At 45.2% G+C, this 19,043-nt stretch overlaps 1 protein-coding gene across 1 annotated transcript; it reads right to left on the minus strand.

The window, feature by feature from the left end:
* Positions 1-1,872: 1,872 nt before the first annotated feature.
* Positions 1,873-18,722, minus strand: GABRD (gamma-aminobutyric acid type A receptor subunit delta). The gene is made up of 10 exons (XM_060276474.1): positions 18,620-18,722; positions 17,281-17,311; positions 13,155-13,267; positions 11,690-11,757; positions 11,314-11,534; positions 9,790-9,872; positions 7,481-7,618; positions 4,817-4,972; positions 3,317-3,528; positions 1,873-2,286 (listed from the first exon to the last, which is right to left on the minus strand). The coding sequence occupies exons 1-10, from the start codon at positions 18,720-18,722 to the stop codon at positions 1,996-1,998; spliced, it is 1,416 nt and encodes a 471-aa protein (XP_060132457.1). The 3' UTR covers positions 1,873-1,995.
* Between the last annotated feature and the right edge of the window lie 321 nt (positions 18,723-19,043).

The following is a 19,043-nucleotide window of genomic DNA, read 5'->3' on the forward strand; positions in this document are numbered from 1 at the left end:
CATCCCCGCCTCACTGCCCTGTTTACATCAGATGGTGATGTTCAGCTACATCACCCTCTTCCCTCATTCATCTGTAACATACTATGTCATCCTGCTTCATTTTCAGTCTGTTCCTCCAACATTAAAGCAGAAGCAGCTCACACAAGGGTCTCACTGGGCTATGCCATCAACACTCTTCCACCCCCTCTTGTTTTTGCTAAAGCCAAATTAACATCTAAAGTTGTATTAAAGGGAGGCTTTCTGCAAAGGGATTAGATGCAGAGTTAATATGTTTTCAGGCTGCTGCCTCTTCCACACATACCCCATTCTCCCCAGGCAACAAATCTTGGGAAGTGATGCTAACTTACCTCCCAACCTTGTGGTGCTGTTTCTGAAAGACAGGCTAGTCCATAGGAAAATATCATTGGTCTGTAATTGTGGATCAGGTGGCTGAGTTGGACCAGGGTGGATGATTCGCGTGGGCCCGACCTGACTCAGCTCTGCCCACCTGGTAGGCATGTTATTTCGCTTGCTCATTTTTTCCGATCATGAGATCGGTTCTCCACATTTCTGCACCAGTTTACAATTTTAAAAAATGAAAAAAAGGCAAGTCCTTATTCATCAAGATAATAGCGCGTCTTTCCCCAATAATTCTTCTCTGCAATTTTGCCTAATCTACCAATCAGGATGAATGTCGTCTAATGTCGTCTAATTTCCCTACAAGCAAATCAGGATGCGCCCAATGATTCTCCAGAGCTGCTTACATGTCTGTGTTTATGGTGTAAATATAAAAAACACAAATCTTTCTCTCTCTCTCTGTAATTTCGCAAGCCCTTGTTCTCTGCAGTGAATCTTGCTCCCTTTCCATTGGATCTTTATTCCCCACAATCCAGCTATGAAGTATCCGCGATAAAACAATTCCAGCCAAGCTCTGTGTCATAGGCTTTATTTCATGCTGTGGTTAGAAGAGGATAAAAAAGTGTTTTAAATGCTTTATCCAAGACTAATGATAGAGTTTTTAAAAAAACAAAATCCCAAAACCCTTTGTTGCCCAAATTTTAAAACCATTAAAGAAACTTCAAGGAATATGTGTATATGCATCTGTGTGTGTGTGTCTCCCCCACCCCACCCTACACACATCCCCATTACCCCTGGCCATCAAAATCCCCAGCTACAGATATCATAGCATCAAATAATTGTAGAGTGGAAGGGACCCAAGGGTCATCTAGTCCAACCCCCTGCACTGCAGGAATCACAGCTAAACCATCACGCCCATACAGAGCTATGACACAAACTGTGCAGTCAAGTAGGGTGTGTGTGTTTGCGTGTGTGTGTGTGTTTAAAACAGGTGCAGATTGAAGAAAGAAAAGTTCTCAGAACTGCGAAGAAATGGACTGCCAGCCAGCTAGCCTTTTAATAGTCCAATCACAAATAAAATGGTTTTCCATTGGGTCCTTAAAAGCCGGTTAAAATCCAGACCATGCAGAGCTCCACCCTTCCATTTTTGCTCCACTTTTAAGCATCCCTCCCCACAAACACCCGGGCAAAGAAATTATTCCCTGGCGACACGCACCAGATTAGTTTGGATCAGACCCTGATGCACCAGGTCCTATTTTTTCAGGCCCCAATCCAGGACTTGTCCTTCTTGAAACTGGAAGATGACACTACAGATGAAGAAGTGAAATGCCTTATTGTTGTGCAGGATTAGGCAGCTGTGGGAGCCTTGGCAGGAGGTTCATGCCAAACTGGGGAAGACTGTGGCATCTGACTCACTCTGTGGAGACTAAAAAGGGGGGAAACAAGCCAATAAAAAGGAGTAGTGGCCAACTGCTTTGCTGTCTCAGCGACAGAGGAAGGGAGAAGAACATTCCTCTCTATTAACAGAATATCCACCTGGCTTTGGAAGTGTTGTGGTTAAAAAGTTGGCCCGGAGTAAGGCCCTTCCATTAAGAAGCTCTGCTTTGGCTCAGAGGATCTCAGTTGCCTGTTGCCCAGCCTGCCTCCATTTTGTGACCCTCACATTGTGTAAGCCACCCAGTAGATGACATTGACTGCTGCAAAGGCTGCTGGGAAAACTGCCCTAGCATATATGTCGATGGTATCTGCATCAATGGGCTTGAAGAGAGACTTCAGGCCATTTTTCTTCTCGGGTTTAGTCTCCTGTTGCTTCTTGGTCTCTCCCGCTTCCACTTCCACTGACCCAGGCAAGTTTTTAGGGACTCTGTGATGCCTGTTGGAAACAGCAAGTTCCTGGTTGACGCCCGCTATCGAGAGCGAAAACATAACAATGGCGTTCTTCACATTGACCTGAAATGAGAAGCAGATGATCAACATATCTGTAGGCCAGGGGATGGGGAACCTGTGGACCACCAGATGTTGCCATCCCTCCCTATAGGTCTTGTTGGATGAGGCTGATGGGCACTGTAGTCCAGCAACATATGGAGAGTACCATGTTGGTTATCACTGGTGACTTACCTGTGGCCCACCAGATGTTGTTGGATTGCAACTCCCATCATCACCAGTTACTGATGTTACTGATGCTGATAGGAATTGGAGTCCAGCAACATCTGGAGGGGAACAAGTTCCCCATACTTGAATTAGGTGGTCATACTGATATCTGTGGGACTTTCTCCAAGTAAGCATGTGGGGCTGGCATCACCTCCTGGCATACTTGGAAAACTGCCAGGGCTTGCTGCTGACACCTGCCTTGACTCTCCCTTAAATATTTTCCTCAAGCCAGCAGTAAATCACACGGAGTAAGTAAAGTTAACTCTTTATTAGGGGGGGGAAACAGGATCTGCAAAGGAGTGCCCTTTGGCCTCCCTCATCCCATTCTCCTGCTGCAGCTTCTAGCTCTGATTCTGGACTGCTCTCTGCCACAGACTCCCCCCTCTCACTAAGCCCTGTTACCACTGCAGCTACAGACCTCTCCTCCCAGTTTCTTCCTCTTCTCCCTCAGACCACCAACCCCCTTGCTCTGAGTCAGGCATCCCCAAACTGCGGCCCTCCAGATGTTTTGGCCTACAACTCCCATGATCCCTAGCTAACAGGACCAGTGGTCAGGGATGATGGGAATTGTAGTCGAAAACATCTGGAGGGCCGAAGTTTGGGGATGCCTGCTCTGAGTCTTCTTCCCATGGGGGTTCCCCCACTGGTGCCTCCTGCCATTCCTCTGTGTCCAACCAGTCCATATGATCAGAAAGTGGCTTGCTTCTCCCATTACTCTCTCCTCCCTTTTTTTGCCTGCATGGCTGGAGAATGGCTGGACCACACATTTCAGCCCAGTTCTACCGAATAGGTGGATCAGAGTCTGAACCCACCAGAGGCTCTTACTGACCTCTTCTGCCTGCCTGCTGGTCTTGATCTTGTCTTTTTGCTTCTTCATGTAGTCTGCATTGAAGTGAGCAAATGCATATTCCACCAGTGCGGCAAAGACGAACACGTAACAGATCCAGAAGTACACATCCAATGCCTTGATGGCTGAAGCCCGTGGGAGTGAAGACCGAGCACTCACCATCAGGGTGGTCATGGTGAGGACTGTAGTTATACCTGAAAGAAACAATGTGGGGGGGAGGATGCCCCAGCGAGAGTTTAATTCTGTTTAGTCCAAGGCTGGGAAAAGCTTTTTTTTCAGTCTGAGGGCTACATTCCCAATCTGGGCAACCTCCTGAGAGCCATATGCCAGTGGCGGCTTATGCCAGAGGCAAAAGTGGGTGGAGCAAAGAATGCACATTTCACTATTGCACAGTAGGCCAGATTCTATACTCACCCACATAAACCACTCTATTCCTCATATAGGATAAGCCCTATCAGAGTTCACATTCCAGCCAGGTAAAAAGCACCCAAGGGTGGTGCAAAGCAAGGCTGGTGAGGCATTTGGTATGGGGAGAGTCCTGGGGAGAGTAGAGAGAGTCAGGACCATACCCTGGAGGGCTAGAGGGCTGCATTTGGCTCAGATGTGAACAGGCACCCAGTGCAGTAGCTTCACGTCAGACATTAAGCTCGACTAGTGGAGGGGGAAGAAACACCAAGAAGGAAAGGCAAATGTGTGGGAGATTAACAAGCAAACCTAACAAATGCACATTCTTGCTAGTTAGCATGAGAAGGGGCTAATACAAGAGAGCTGTATTGCTGATAGACACTCAGGCCATAGAAATAAAATTGGTAGAGAGGGCTCTGTGTGATGTCATTTCCCCCTCCTCACCTAAAGAGGAAAGTTCATATAGTACTTCCTGATCCTTTCTCTCTTTCTGTGACCAGCCATGAGGGCAGATGTACCTTGTGCTTGCTCCAACTTTAGCCACATGCCTGAAGCTGGTTATACTGTAAATATAAGCATTTTGCCTGCATAGTTTTTACTGCTACGGTTGGCTACTGTTGCTGTGAACCAATGCATGATTATAAAGTAAGTACATCTTTTTTAAAAGTTACTTTACAAGTTGTTGCCTGATTCTTTGTTAAATGGGGTAAGAAAGAGAGAACAAGCTTACTTCATAGCTGGACTTGCTAAAAAACAAGGTTTTATAGCCTAATTCCTTTGCTTTTAATTTGGCTGCCAATGATGGGATTTTGAAACTGTTCAACCCACACATATGGGCGCCTGGAGGCATAAATTGTGATTAATATAGCTGAAGAAGTGTGCATGCACACGGAAGTTCATACCAATGACAAACTTAGTTGGTCTCTAAGGTGCTACTGGAAGGAATTTTTCTATTTTATTTTTAATTAATATAGCCTCACCTACTCATTAAAGCCCATCCCACAAAATGCTCATCCCACTTCTGTGGGCTTTAACACCCTACAATAGCTCCCCAGCAATCGAACAATACACTTTTACCTAGCGAGACTCGGGCAGGCACAGCTGACTGACTGATCCAGAAAGAAACCCATGACATGGCGACCAAGAGGATGGAAGGCACATAGGACTGGATGATGTAAACACCTCGATTCCTCCTCAAGTGGAAGTGGAGGCTCAGCCGGGGGAATTGACCAGCTAAATGAAGGAGACATAAAGGCAAATGTATTTATTTACATCCTACCTTTCTTACAAGGAGCTCGAAGTGGCTTGCATGGTTCTCTCCCCCATTTAGCTCAGTTTTATCCTCACAACAACCCTGTGAGGTAGGCTAGCTCTGAGTAGGACTAACATTTGGATACAACCCTTTGGGGGGGTATGTAAAAATGCACATTTTCATGTGAAATCCATTTTCATTGGGGGGGGAATTGCAGAATGCTGCAGTCTTATGGATGAACAAGAGCAGAACTGAAGCTGACTCAAAACAGACTTATCCATTCTTTCCTAATGGCACTGTATAAATAATAACGTAGTTAACTGATCTTGGAAGGTGTCCATCCCTCCCCTGCCACCACATTTATATTATTCAGAGTAGCTCACTTCACCCCAGATGTTATCCTCACAGCAACCCTGTGAGGTAGGCTCATCCAGCGAGCTTCACTGCTGAGTAGGGAGTTGAACCCTGGGTCTCTCCACAGTTCTGGTCCAAACCAGGCTTTATTTGTAAGGAAATATATATATGTAGATTTAACTTGCAAAGCTCAAGTAATCAACTAAAATGCATATGATTAAATTAAATTTGAGCAGCATAAGAGCTCTATATTTGCCTTATACAGAGTATTCTAACCTGCAAAGCTTATTAAGTGGTATAGGAACCAGTGGAAGCCAATGTCCATTTGGAACAATTGGGCAGAAGGTGGGGAGGCCAACAGTAGGTGGCACCAGAGCCAACAGTGGGCAGAGCCAACTAATTCCCATTTTGCTCCCCCCCTCCTATCTACTGAGTTCTACAAGGGCTAAACAGGGACTTAGGAGGAGGAAGGTGACAGCCAGGGTTACCTCCTTGACTGTTTGTAAGAAAGACAGGTGGAGTGTGGTTTTGGCTTTTAATGTTTGATGTTGCTGCTGTTGTTTCCCCCCTATGTTACTGTTGGAAGCTGCCCAGAGGCAACCCGGTCAGATGGGCAAGGTATAAAAAATAATTATCATTATCATTATTATTATTCACCCTAATGGGCCAGCCTCCACTGATAGGAACACAGGAAACAGAGGCAGACTGCACTGGTTCATCTAGCTTGGTATTTTCTTACACTGACTGGCGGCTGCTCTCCAGGGTTTCATATGGTGGGAGGTCCTCACTCAGCCCTACCCAGAGATGCAGGGGATTGAACCTGCGATCTTCTGCATGCAAAGCAGATGCTGTACCACTCAGCTACTGCCCTTCCCTATATAGTTAAGTAAAAGCTTTATCCCTTGATCCGAGGATTGTACAAACAGGTGCTCAAATAGCAAAGAAGCAACCAGTAACTTGTCTATTTTTGAAGGCAAGGTGTGCCCCCCCCTCCACTGCCTCGCAGTTGGATAGAGAAAATCCTGACAACATGTTGAGACAGATTGTCTTCTCTTATGCTATGCTGCAGCCTCTGAAGGGTTCGATCCATGCAGCAGGGACAGATTTGATGGTGCCTGCCTGCCACAAAACCATGAAATGTCTTCCTGGAGCTCTCCCCTTCTCCGTTTTTTCTATTCTGAGGGGGCCTTATTCATCCCTGCAGCCTTGAAAGTGTATAGCATCAAAGTGATGGCCACAATGGCCTATGCTGCACCTTTATGGGCGGCCTTTGCAAATCTCTCACCTTTAGAGTCGCTTTAAAGCCAATTCTTACGCCGACTTCTAAAATTACCAACATGCGTAAGTAATGCGGCTATTCGCTTAGAAATGATGATCCCCTCAGTGGAGTTAGTTTTATGGAGGCGAGTTTTGATTTATTGGATATGCCTATGGCATAAACTCCCGAACCACTAACTCATTCAATGCATGTGGCGGGATGACTTCACAAATTTGTGGTCAGGAAAAATCCAAGCCAAATTGCTGTCCTATGAGATCTCGCCCACTGAATTGCTCAAACTGGATCTAAATGCGGCAAAAAGGTGTATAAATCAAAGGCTGGATGATGCGGAGCTATACCAAAATTTCTTAGCTGGTGGTGGAGTCTGCTATTTACCCCTATTTACCGTGCTCCGTCTTACTTAACATCGCTTACGGCCGCGTCTCACCGATATGCCTTCATTAAAGCTAGGTTCAATGTTTTTCCAACAAACGTGCTGAGACATAGATTTACTAAGGGCCAAGTCTCTTCAATGTGTGCTTGTGAAATTAAAACATCTGAATCTCTACATCATGTTATGTTTATCTGCCCTATGTACAGTTCGGCTAGTGCTAGTATACTAAACTCCATAATCCAGCCTATGGCTGACAAACCAGTTGACCTACAGCTTGCCTGGGTTCTTCAAGATGTGGATCCTTATATTACTCTACAGGTTGCTAAATTCCTAACAGCCATCCTCTCGTACAAGAGACGGAATGGAATGTTAGCTGATTATTTATAGTTATAAGAATTTTCTATAATGACCTATAAAACCTAGTTGGATGTTACCCAGTTCCATCCCTGCAAGGCTTCTAAAAGGACTGGAGGCTTTGTTTACCAGATTTGAAGTTCATCACTTCTGTAGCAAACCGGTAATTGGTGATGGTGAACTGAGCGAGCTGCAGCTTATCCAGTCCATGGATCTGATCCTGGTTTTCAGACCAGTGGTAGACAATATCCTCTGAGGAGTAGCCATCTGTCAAAAGAAACTGAATAAATACAGGGATACGGGGAAAGATAAGAAGATTGACATGCTCAGGATGAAACACTCAGAATCCATGGCCACAGTTCTCTTACTGGTTAATGCTTTCTGGCCCACTTCAAACCTAATGAAACCAGTTCAGTGTATCATAGCTAATCGACCTGGAAACAAGGAAGGTGTTTTCATGCTTCTCTTAGAGAATCACAAGCTAATGCAGAGACAGAAGGTTGACCCAGACTTGCCCCCTTGCCACACTCCTTTCCCAGGCAAAACCCACTCTTTAGCTCTAGATCAGAACTGCAATCTGCAGAAAACCAGAATGCCATTTGTTCCAATTGAGTGCTAAAGAGCGCCCCCCCCCCCCCGGGAAAGCAGCAGGACAAGAGGAAGTGCGGATAAGCCCTAAGATGATAGAGGATCTGGAAACCAAGCCATATGGAGAAGAGTTGAGGGAGTTAGGTATGTTTAGTCTGGAGAACAGAAGACTGACAGGCGATAGCCATCTTCAAATGCGGTATCTGAAGGGCTGTCGTGTGGAAGGTGCAGCCAGCTTGTTTTCTGCTGCTCCAGAGGGTAGGACTCGAACCAGTGGATTCAAATTACACGCAAGGAGATTCTGACTAAACATTAGGAAGAACCTTCTGACAGTAAGAGCTGGTTGACAGTGGAACGGACTTCCTTGGAAAGTGGTGGGCTCTCCTTCGTTGGAGGATTTAAAGCAGAGATTGGGTGGCCATCTGCCAGGGATTCTTTTTCTGTGATCCCTGCATCGCAGGGTGTCTACTAGATGACCCTTGGGGTCTCTTCCAGCTCTACAATTCTATGAAAAATAAGAAACTGATATTGGTAGATTCACCCACCTCTTCCCCACCCTATGATCGGTCACACAACATACACAGGAAAAGGCAAGATATATATTAAGAAATAAAATTACACAGCTTCTCTTCACTTGTGCAAAATTGCTACTCTTCAAGTGCATGGCTCACCAGTCCATTTTCTACATCAACATTCCCCCTCCCACAAAACAAAACTCCTCACTTGTCTTTAAACTGCCTCCACTCCCATGGAGAACCAACTTTCCTTTTTTTAATCTGTTTTAAGAGGCTTCATTTCTCCTTGTGATTATTGTTCTATAAACACAATCTGCAAAATTAAATTAAAATCCAAGCCCTCTGTAAAAACTCGCCAGCAGACTAAAATTTTGCCGCCTCATTCTCTGGCTGCCTCTGCATTTACTGATTGCATAAGTAAAAAAGAACTGCAGATTGCTATATTTGGTGGGATAAAAATGTATTGTGCTTAATTGCTCAGAAAGCAGTCAGTGCTAAAAATGAAATGAGAGGGAGGAGGAGGAGGAGGAGGAGGAGGAGGAGGAGGAGGAGGAGGAGGAGGAGGAGGAGGAGGAGGAAACTCGCACCAGTATACAATCTGCTCTAATGCTTTCTAGTCCCAGTGCACAGCTTTGCACGGCTACTCGGGCCTAGAGAAATGTGAAGTTTTCAGCATCCAGGTCATCCTGGCGTTAAACTGTGTGCAACAGCGTTTCCATGGTGCCATCAGGCCATGCATAGCACCATTTAAGCTGCCATCCCACCACCAGCTAGATTTCAGAAGCTTTGTGGTGCTGTGATGAAACCACGTTCAGACAGAGTTGCAACGTGGACCTTTGCTGTAAGCTGCCTTGAGTTACAAGAAGCCCACTAGAAACATTCAAATAAACTACAGGTAGGGCCAAATCTGTTAATTTCAGTTTCTGCTTTTTCCACTCTTTGAGTTCAGTTATCCACATGTTTTTGTTTTATCCCAAACTAATGTGGACAAGAAATTTTGCAGCATTTCAGGGTGAATCTTTCCAAATATGCACATTTCTGCAAATGTCAGGGGTGTTTGGAGCTGTATTCCAGCCATAGCTGGAGCACCAAAGGTTATCCTTCCATGCTCTAGATGCAGCTGGACTCCAACTCCCATCAACACCAGACAGCATGGCCAATGGTCAGGGATTATGGGAGCTGGGAAAGCTGCGGTTTCCCTGCTCCTGCTCCAATAACTAAGGGGTTTGCACTATGGGGCAAGGCTACCCTGTGTGAAGGTAATTCTCTCCTCCACTCCCTGCCCTCCCATTTGAGAAGCCCTTTTAAAAATAGACACCTCAGAATTGAACTCACAGCTCTCCAAATCAAACATGCACTCTTGCTCATCCATAGGGTACTTAGTAAGGTCCATGTCACAGGCCACCGTTGCGGTGATTCTATCCAAAATGAAGACAGCAACAAAAACCACCATTACATATAGGGTAACATTTGCCATTTAAAATTATTATTATTATTATTATTATTATTACTTTTTTATACTATAAAACAACAAGAAGCAGTGTTAAAACAAAAACCCACCCTCCCACCATTTTTGAAGACATGACTTTGGATTACATCAGAGCTTGCATCCCTTAAATTGTCATATTTCCAGTTGGGTGGCCATTTCTCTTACTGCCTGCAATGATAGCAAACAAAACTTTATAAAGTGGAGAAGGTCCCTCTTCTGCACTGCACATAATAAAAGTATGTCAATCCACCCAAAATATGCCTTTTCATTTCATTCTCCTTGCTATTTTTAGTTTAGTGGTTAATTTTTCTATCCGCGCTAATTGCCAGGCTTTTCAAAAAATACCTTGCGGTCAATGTTGCACCTTCTAATAATTTCCAATATCATTACTAACCTGGCTGCTAATAAAAGCTGGGTGATGACGATGATTTGACTACTACACTTTATTACTCACTCTTCAGCCTAAGGTCGCAGGTCAGGTTGCAACAATTAGATGCTTAAATAACCCCATCCCACCCCTACCTGGCCAGTTAAAACTTTTAAAATGTGCTTAAAATGCAGGTTCATATTGTCTCATAGGTAAATTTTATGTACAGTGAACTTCAGGCCTTTTACTATGTTTTGTCTGGTTATCTCCCTAATCTCTTTGAATAATTCCCCTCAGAATGTGGCTACCCTATTGCAGGTCCACCACATGTGCTTATATGAACCCAACACTGAGCAGCCCCTCCTCCAACAAGTTGGTGGGGCAGGCAGCACTAATGGTGACTGGTGAGCTGATGACCTTCTGCTTCTCAAGAGCCTCACCAGCCTATACAAGTGCAAGTAAACATCAGGATGAACTACAGATCCCTCTGAATCTGATTAGCGGAACCGCACACGGCTGATCAGTGGCCAACTGGTCCCTGCCCACAAACGCATGTGGCCTGAACTATATACAGTGGTACCTCGGTTTAAGTACACAATTGGTTCTGGAAATCTGTACTTAACCTGAAGCGTACTTAACCTGAAGCAAACTTTCCCATTGAAAGTAATGGGAAGTGGATTAATCTGTTCCAGACGGGTCCGCGGAGTACTCAACTTGAAGCGTACTTAACCCGAAGTATGAGTGTAATTGGTTCCGGAAGTCTGTACTTAACCTGAAGCGTACTTAACCTGAAGCGAACTTTCTCATTGAAAGTAATGGAAAGTGGATTAATCCGTTCCAGACAGGTCCGCAGAGTACTTAAACTGAAAGTACTCAAACCGAAGCATACTTAAACCGAAGTATGACTGTACGGCACTTGGGAAACCACCTAAAACCCAGCAAAGGTTGCTATCTAATTACCCAGCACAAAAGGTGACTCTTCCTCATGAAGTTTCTGTTTTACCTGATGCTGTACAGAATGACCCCATCAGGCTGCAACCGGATGAGCTTGTTCTCCACAGTGACATCATGGAACCAGGCGGACTTGGCATTGACAATGAAGGTGTCCGGCACCCACAGCTTATCCACAAAGCGACTGTCTAAGCCCAGGGTTTCGTTGGTGTGATTGTACGACAGCCGGTCATCACGCCAGCTTTGATGCAGGAAGACTGTCATTGTGTATTCCTGAGGATAAGAATCACCACCACTGGCTGCCATTAAAATTTCTCACAATTCCATAATCTGGAGAAACATCTATCTTTATCCCCCCACCCCACCCAATACCGGTATGTTGGATGTTACGACACGGCAGCGTTATTTTTCCTCTAGCGCCAACTTACCATATTGACTTCCGATATATGGTCAATGCTGGCAACTTCAATGGCTAGAGCAACGTTAACAGGGGGGCCTGAATTGGGGAAAAGAAAAAAGAGGGGGTTTATTTAATTTTATTTATGAGATTTCTTACTCCCCACTTCACCATAATGTCCCAGGGCAGGTTACAACAATGGGAGTATTACTGTAGATTAGTTTTTAAAAAGGAAAAAAAAACCCATCACCATTATAAAGCTAGGGAAACCTTTCCAAACAGTACACAAAAGTTTACATTCAGCAAAAGAGGTGGGTCCTAGTGATGTGTACTGTACAATGAAGAGGCTCAGTGAAGATATAATGAAGACACGTCTACGGGGAGGCAGTCCCACAATTTAGGGGCTACCACAGAGAAGGCCCTTTCCGTCCAGGGCGACCAATCCCCCGCTTTTCAGAGGGTAGTGAAACTACCAAGAGAGGCCAAACTGGCAATTCTTAGCATCCCGGGAGATTGGTGAAGAGGCAGTCTTTCATATATTTGAGGTTTACCTAAATCTTTCACTGGTAACCCGTGCAGCTTTTAAAACAGGAGTTACACAATTTGCAAGGAGAACCCCCATCACTGAAACTGAGGGAATTGTGACTGCTTCTCCACCTGCCACCTGATGGTGTCCAAATGGAGGTTTTTGTGCCATTAACAAAGCCTAAGAGCCAAACTACACATGATTATTATTCTTCATTAAATTTGTAGACTGCTCTTCATCCGTAGATCTTAGGGTGGTTCACAGCATAAAAATACAAGACGACAAACACAAAATACTTAATAAAAACAGGAACAAATAAAAACAAGAACAAAACAAAGCAATAACCCCCTCTCTTCCACCTATACTCAGGCACATCTCAACTGGTGCCTTTACCTCCTCCAACTTTGTAATTTGATTGGATAATGGCAATTTTAAAAAGCCACAGTTCCGGGACTTTCTGAAAAAGCTCAAACTGTTAATACTAACTTTTCATGTTGGTATATCGTTTGGCAACTGCAAAACCCTCCACAACTATCCTATACAGGCTCAGAGCTATACTGGCTACTGTAGTTTTCACCTCCACGGCCTCACATGTGGTTTCAAGAGTGTCATTGTCGCTATACATCAGACACACGTTTAAATATGTGGAGAAAAGACTGCGGCCCTGATCCATAGCATATTCATCAATCCAAATCAGGGGCCCATGGTAATATTCTGTTGAAATCTGCCCTGTAACCACAGATATATGCTTCCTTTGTTTTTTTAAAAAATTGAGCCATATCCAGCTTAGGCCCCATCTGCACTGTACATCTTAAGCAGTGACATACAACTTTAAACAGTCAACAACTTCCCCCAAAGAAACATGGGAAGTGTAGTTTGTCAAGGGTGCTGAATGTTACTGGGAGAGCCCTATTTCCCTCATGTTGCTACAATTCCCAGGGTGGTTTAATGACGTTAGCCAGAATCTTACCTCCAATTCCAGGCCTGAAATTTCTTGCATACCCTTTCATCAGGTCATCCAAATTGGGCAACCAAGATATTTCTATGTTTGACCCGATGTAATCTCCAATGTCATTCATAGCTCTGTGTTGTTGTTGAAAAAAGAGAAGGGGGAAACATGGCATCAGAACACAGGAATTTGCCAAATAAAAAAATTCCTTCTAGTAGCACCTTGGAAACCAACTAAGTTTGTCATTGGTATGAGCTTTCGTGTGCATGCACACTTCTTCAGATACGCTGAAACAGAAGTCACCAGACCCTTATATATAGTGAGAGGGTGGGGAGGGATATTACTCAGAAGGGTAATGGGTGATTGGCTGATAGGTGTGGTAAACCTGTTGACAACTGTTAATGACTGCAATTGGTCTTACAGGAAAAAGCAAGGGGTGAGATGGCTAAAAATAGCTTTATCATGTATAATTAGATAAGAATCCAATGTCTCTATTCAGACCAGGTCTCTCCATGGTTTTAAGTTTGGTAATAAGTTGCAATTCAGCAAATTCTCATTCCAGTCTATTTCTGAAATTATTTTGTAATAAGACAGCTACTTTGAGATCTTGTATAGAATGTCCTGGGAGATTTGCCAAGTTATTCCAAGTCAGCCCATTGGGTGATTGTAGGTCAGTACTATCCACACTCATGAGAAGAGAAGACTCCCTGGAAAAGACCCTGATACTGGGAAAGATTGAGGGCACAAGGAAAAGGGAACGATAGAGGACAAGATGGTTGGACAGTGTTCTTGAAGCTACGAACATGAGTTTGACTAAACTGCGGGAGGCAGTGCAAGACAGGAGTGCCTGGCGTGCTATGGTCCATGGGGTCACGAAGAGTCGGACATGGCTAAACGACTAAACAACAACAACAACAACTATCCACACTGGCTGACAGTGGCAGGAGTCCATGTGTTGGGGGAGGACTTTTGCAGCAGGGACCTGTTGTACCTGAGAACTTTCTCTGTGCTCTGTTCTCCCTCTGGACAAGTAAGAGGAATGATAAGAGTTCAAGGACACATTTCAGCTTGGCAAAAACACTCAAGGCAGGGCAGGCAAGGGGTATAGCCTGAAAAGAGAGGGTGTGGCTTTGGGGACAATTCCGAGAGCCAGGGCCTGGAGGGCCACATTTGACATCTGGGCCTGAGGTTCCCCATTCCTGTCCTGGATGATTCCTCTGACTACCAATTGCAACCGGGGGGGGGACGGGGGGACGGACCACGGGAGAGGGGTATCACTTATTTGTTTAATGTATCTATATCCCGCTTGTCTCCCAAGTTGGGATTCAATGAAGCTTTCAAAACTTCAAAAACATCACTCTGAAATACAAAATAATTATAACAAACCAGTTGAAAACAATAGTTAAAATACAATAAAACACATTTATAGCTAGCATGAAAACACTGATCGCCCAAAGGCCTGGCTGAATAGGAAGGTTTCTGCCTGCTGAGAGAAAGATATCAAGGAGGGACACAATCTAACCTCCCTTGGGAGGGAGTTCCACAACATGGGAGCAGCCACAGAAAAGGCTCTCTTGCAGGTTGCCAGCAACTGTGCCTCTCATGTTGATGGGGCCTGGAGAAGGTGCTCACCTGAGGATCTTAGCACCCAGGCAAGTTCATAAAGGGAGATACAATCTTCCAGGTAACCTAGTCACCAGTGAAATTGTTTTGACAGGGGAGTAATATGCTCCCTACATTTAACTGGCCCCAGGCAGTAGCGGGGCTGCAGCATTCTGTATCCAGTCAGAAGCAACTGATTGGCCATTGTGGGGAAACAGGATGTTGTTGTTGTTTAGTCGTTTAGTCGTGTCCGACTCTTCGTGACCCCATGGACCATAGCACGCCAGGCACTCCTGTCTTGCACTGCCTCCCGCAGTTTGGTCAAACTCATGTTCGTAGCTTCGAGAACACTGTCCAACCATCTCGTCCTCTGTCGTCCCCTTCTCCTAGTGCCCTCAATCTTTCCCAACATCAGGGTCTTTTCCAAGGATTCTTCTCTTCTCATGAGGTGGCCAAAGTATTGGAGCCTCAGCTTCACGATCTGTCCTTCCAGGGAGCACTCAGGGCTGATTTCCTTAAGAATGGAGAGGTTTGATCTTCTAGCAGTCCATGGGACTCTCAAGAGTCTCCTCCAGCACCATAATTCAAAAGCATCAATTCTTCGGCGATCAGCCTTCTTTATGGTCCAGCTCTCACTTCCATACATCACTACTGGGAAAACCATAGCTTTAACTATACGGGCCTTTGTCGGCAAGGTGATGTCTCTGCTTTTTAAGATGCTGTCTTAAAAACAGGATGCCTTGGGTCTAATCCTGCAGCGCTGTCCTTAACGTCTCCTGAGCAGCTCCTTCTGACAGCAGTTCCCTTTACAAAGGCCCTTATGGATGTGGGAGAGATAACTTGCTGTTGGACCTCAAAACCGGTAATGAGTTAAGCTCCAGAGCTACATGAGCTACATAACTCAAAACATTAGATGAGAGCCGCCCTCAGATCTGGCGCAACAGCTCCCACCAGGCTCCGAAATGAGCAGAGCGCTTGAAAAGAAATAATGCGGGTAGAAGGAGAGAAATCTTGTTAAATATTGATGAAAGGCTGTAGTCGAATATACCATAAGCATTTCCTGTCTTGGGACTTGCGTAACTTTCCTAGGGGTTCCCCCCCACTCCCCTTTCTTCTTCTTCTGCTTCTTCTTCTTCTTCTTCTTCTTCTTCTTCTTCTTCTTCTTCTTCTTCTTCTTCTTCTTCTTCTTCTTCTTCTTCTTCTTCCATGTGTCACTGGCCCCAAAAAGGAAGCAAAAGCCCTACTTCCGAAGTTGGTCTTTTGCATTTAATGCCACAAGGCCATGCTTTGAATTTCTCTGCAAAACAAACGGGGCGGAAAGTGTTATTCAGCTTTTGTGCTGATTGTGCTCTGGCTTCCCATGTATGCGCAGGCAGCATCAGGGCGGGTTGGGATACCATTCTGTGGATGTATGTTCTGAGTAATACAGACACCATCAGCTGCTGTTAGTGGAGTTGTCAAAGATGGAAGAGCTTTACAGAATGCAATAAGAGTCCTGCTACATCAGGCCAATGGCCCATGCAGTCCAACATCCTGCTCTCACAGAAGCCAACCAGATGCCTGTGAGAAGCCCAGAAGCAGGATCCGAGCACAGCAGCAACTCTCCCCCTTTGCAATTCCCAGGAACTGGTGTTTACAAACTTGTGGGCCCGATGTAGGGGTCAGGAAGGCTGCATGGAGGGCCCATGGGCTTGAGTCTCCCCACCACTGCAGTATATGAAACAATGCTTTCGTTGTTTTTTTTAAAAAAAGAACAATGACAAGGAAAAAAAGCCAAACAAAGCCGTCTGCTTCTGCATTCCCACTCCCCTTGGCAAGTGCATACTGCATGTCTGAATTGAAAATGTATCCCAAGATGAGTGATTCATCCCTGCATTCAGTCACTGCATCAGACTTGAATAAAAGCCACTGTGTGAGGAACTGTCATTAGCAATGGCATCACTGGATGTGGGGTGGGGTGGGGGAGGAAAGTGGGGGAAGAAGAGAAAGATCCAACCCTTGCATTTCTTTCTGACATGTTTCCCCTGTATTCAAAGGTTCAGCAAGTCATGCCCTGTTGGTTACTAACCTCTGTGTCATTCATTAAAATGTGGGTTTTTATAGAGAGAGAGACAGCGCAAGAGAAATTAGAAACATGGGAAGCTGCTTTACACCAAGTCAGACTATTGGTCCATCTCGCTCAGTGTTGTTTACACTGACTGGCAGAGGCTCCACCTGCACTATGCATTTAAACCAGAAAATGCCCCTTTACACAGTCATGGCTTCCTCCAAAGAATCATGGGAACTATAGTTTGTTAAAGGTGCTGAGAGATGTTAGGAGACCTCTATTCCGCTCACAGTGCTACCATTCCCAGAAATCTCTGGGATGAGGGATGGATTGTTAAACCACTCCGAGAACTGTAGCTCTCGGAAGGGAAGAATGCTGTCCTAAGAACTCACAACAATGTACATCCCTCCGTGGACGTAGCCAAGTTTTTTGTTGGGGGGGGGGAAGCAGCCAAAGTTATTGAGCCGCTGTCCTGGCCAGGCCGCCACCATCTCTGACCTCAGGATTCCAGAACTTACAGCTGTCAGTTCTGTGGGAAGGGAAGCAAGGACCCACAGCCCAGGTAGGGCTTGCTAGCTCTGGGAGGAGGTGTGTGATTCCTCAGCTGGCGTAGGGTCAGGACAGGTGAGGGTCACACGCCTCATCAAGCCCAGAAGGTATAAAAGGAAAGCTCGTCCTGGCCAGGCTGGCATCTGTTGAGCTTTGCTTGGGAAATCACAGGCAAATATACCCTGTAAATAGGACATTGCGGGGGGCAGGCTTCTGCTGGGGGCGGGGGGCAGAACCTCAGATAATTGAGTACTTTCAATGCTTTTCAATAATATTTGTGGATCCGGGGCAGGGAGAAAGCTGATTTGCTCCCCCTTGACTATGCCCATGCATCCCTTTCCATCACAGACTCTGGTTTCTTCACCACCACCCCCGTCTCTTCCTTTTCACAAGGGAGAGCATCTTTCCCCAAGCTCTGTAGAGCATCTCATTTAAAAACAGGGAGAGATTCCCACCTTTCAGGAAACCATCTCCTAACCATCTGACGGAACAACCACCAATCTAACTAACAAAAAGTAATGGTTCCTTAGGAACTGTAGGACCAGGGAGGGACATTTCATCAAATTACTTCAAGGATTTGCTGTCAGCATTCGTCTCTGCTTCTCTAGAGGTGCAGGCTGGAGATTGAGCAACATTTTGTCCCCCATTCATTAAGTGCTGCTGTCAAATTCTCATTTTTTTAAAAAAAATAAACAAATGAATAACCTTTTCTTATACCACACCTTTCCTCTCGAAGCATTGAACAAAGTTGCTGAATCAACTAAAGCTGGTTAACTTCCTTACCAAGAGGGATTATAAAATGTAAATCCCCCAATTTTAATGTTTTTAAGTTTTCCCATCCACCTGTTTCCAGGTGTTGTTGGTTTTTTAAAAATGCATTATGACTCATCAGTGCCGCACAGCATACATAATCCCAACACCACTTTTTAATCAGGACTGGATACAATTCTCAACTGACCATGCCTTCCTTCCACTGCCATACAGCAGGGCTGGCCCAATACATTTTGGCACCTGAGGCAAACTACAAAATGGCACATCTCCGCACCAGGAAAGGAGTGAGTGAAGCTCTACATCAGGAACAAGGATGGGAGGAGACCAGCAAGGCCTCCTATTTGCCAAGGGCCCGCTGTGAAGGTGGCATTGTGTGGGGGATGCCAAGGAGGCAGCAGATCTGGCCTCCACATTTGCTGTATCTACTGTGGGAGTTTCATTCACTGTGGGAGATTCATTCCTTGGAGGCTGGATCTGCTGCGCCACTGCATCCTGTCGCCTGAAGCAGTAGCCTCACCTTGCCTCATGTGATAGACTAGCTCCTTGAGGTTTGTAGGTTTCAAAAAAGCATCACTCCGTGTTCCCTCAGGCCACTGCCTAGGTTTTTTTAGCACCCACATCCTCATTAGGTTTCTGAAAGCATTCTGTATCAATGTGATGCCCTTCAAGAATGCACATATTCTGCGAGTAAAAAATATAACAGCACAAATAAAGAGATCTATGCCAAGGCAACTCAAAAGCAATACCATAAGAAAACCTAAGATCTCTATGAATTAAGCTCATTTGCATAATTTCATTTTGCGAAATTTATTCTGCTCTACATAATTTGTTCTGTTGGTAGGGGTGGGCAGGGAACTATGTCAATTAGTGAAACAAGATCCCGGCAAGCCAAAATGCCCCTTCTATTTCTCTGCACCATTTAATGGGGGCTGAAAAATGTG

This window comes from Zootoca vivipara, chromosome 6 (assembly GCF_963506605.1).
Source record: "Zootoca vivipara chromosome 6, rZooViv1.1, whole genome shotgun sequence".
NCBI classification, from domain to species: domain Eukaryota; kingdom Metazoa; phylum Chordata; class Lepidosauria; order Squamata; family Lacertidae; genus Zootoca; species Zootoca vivipara.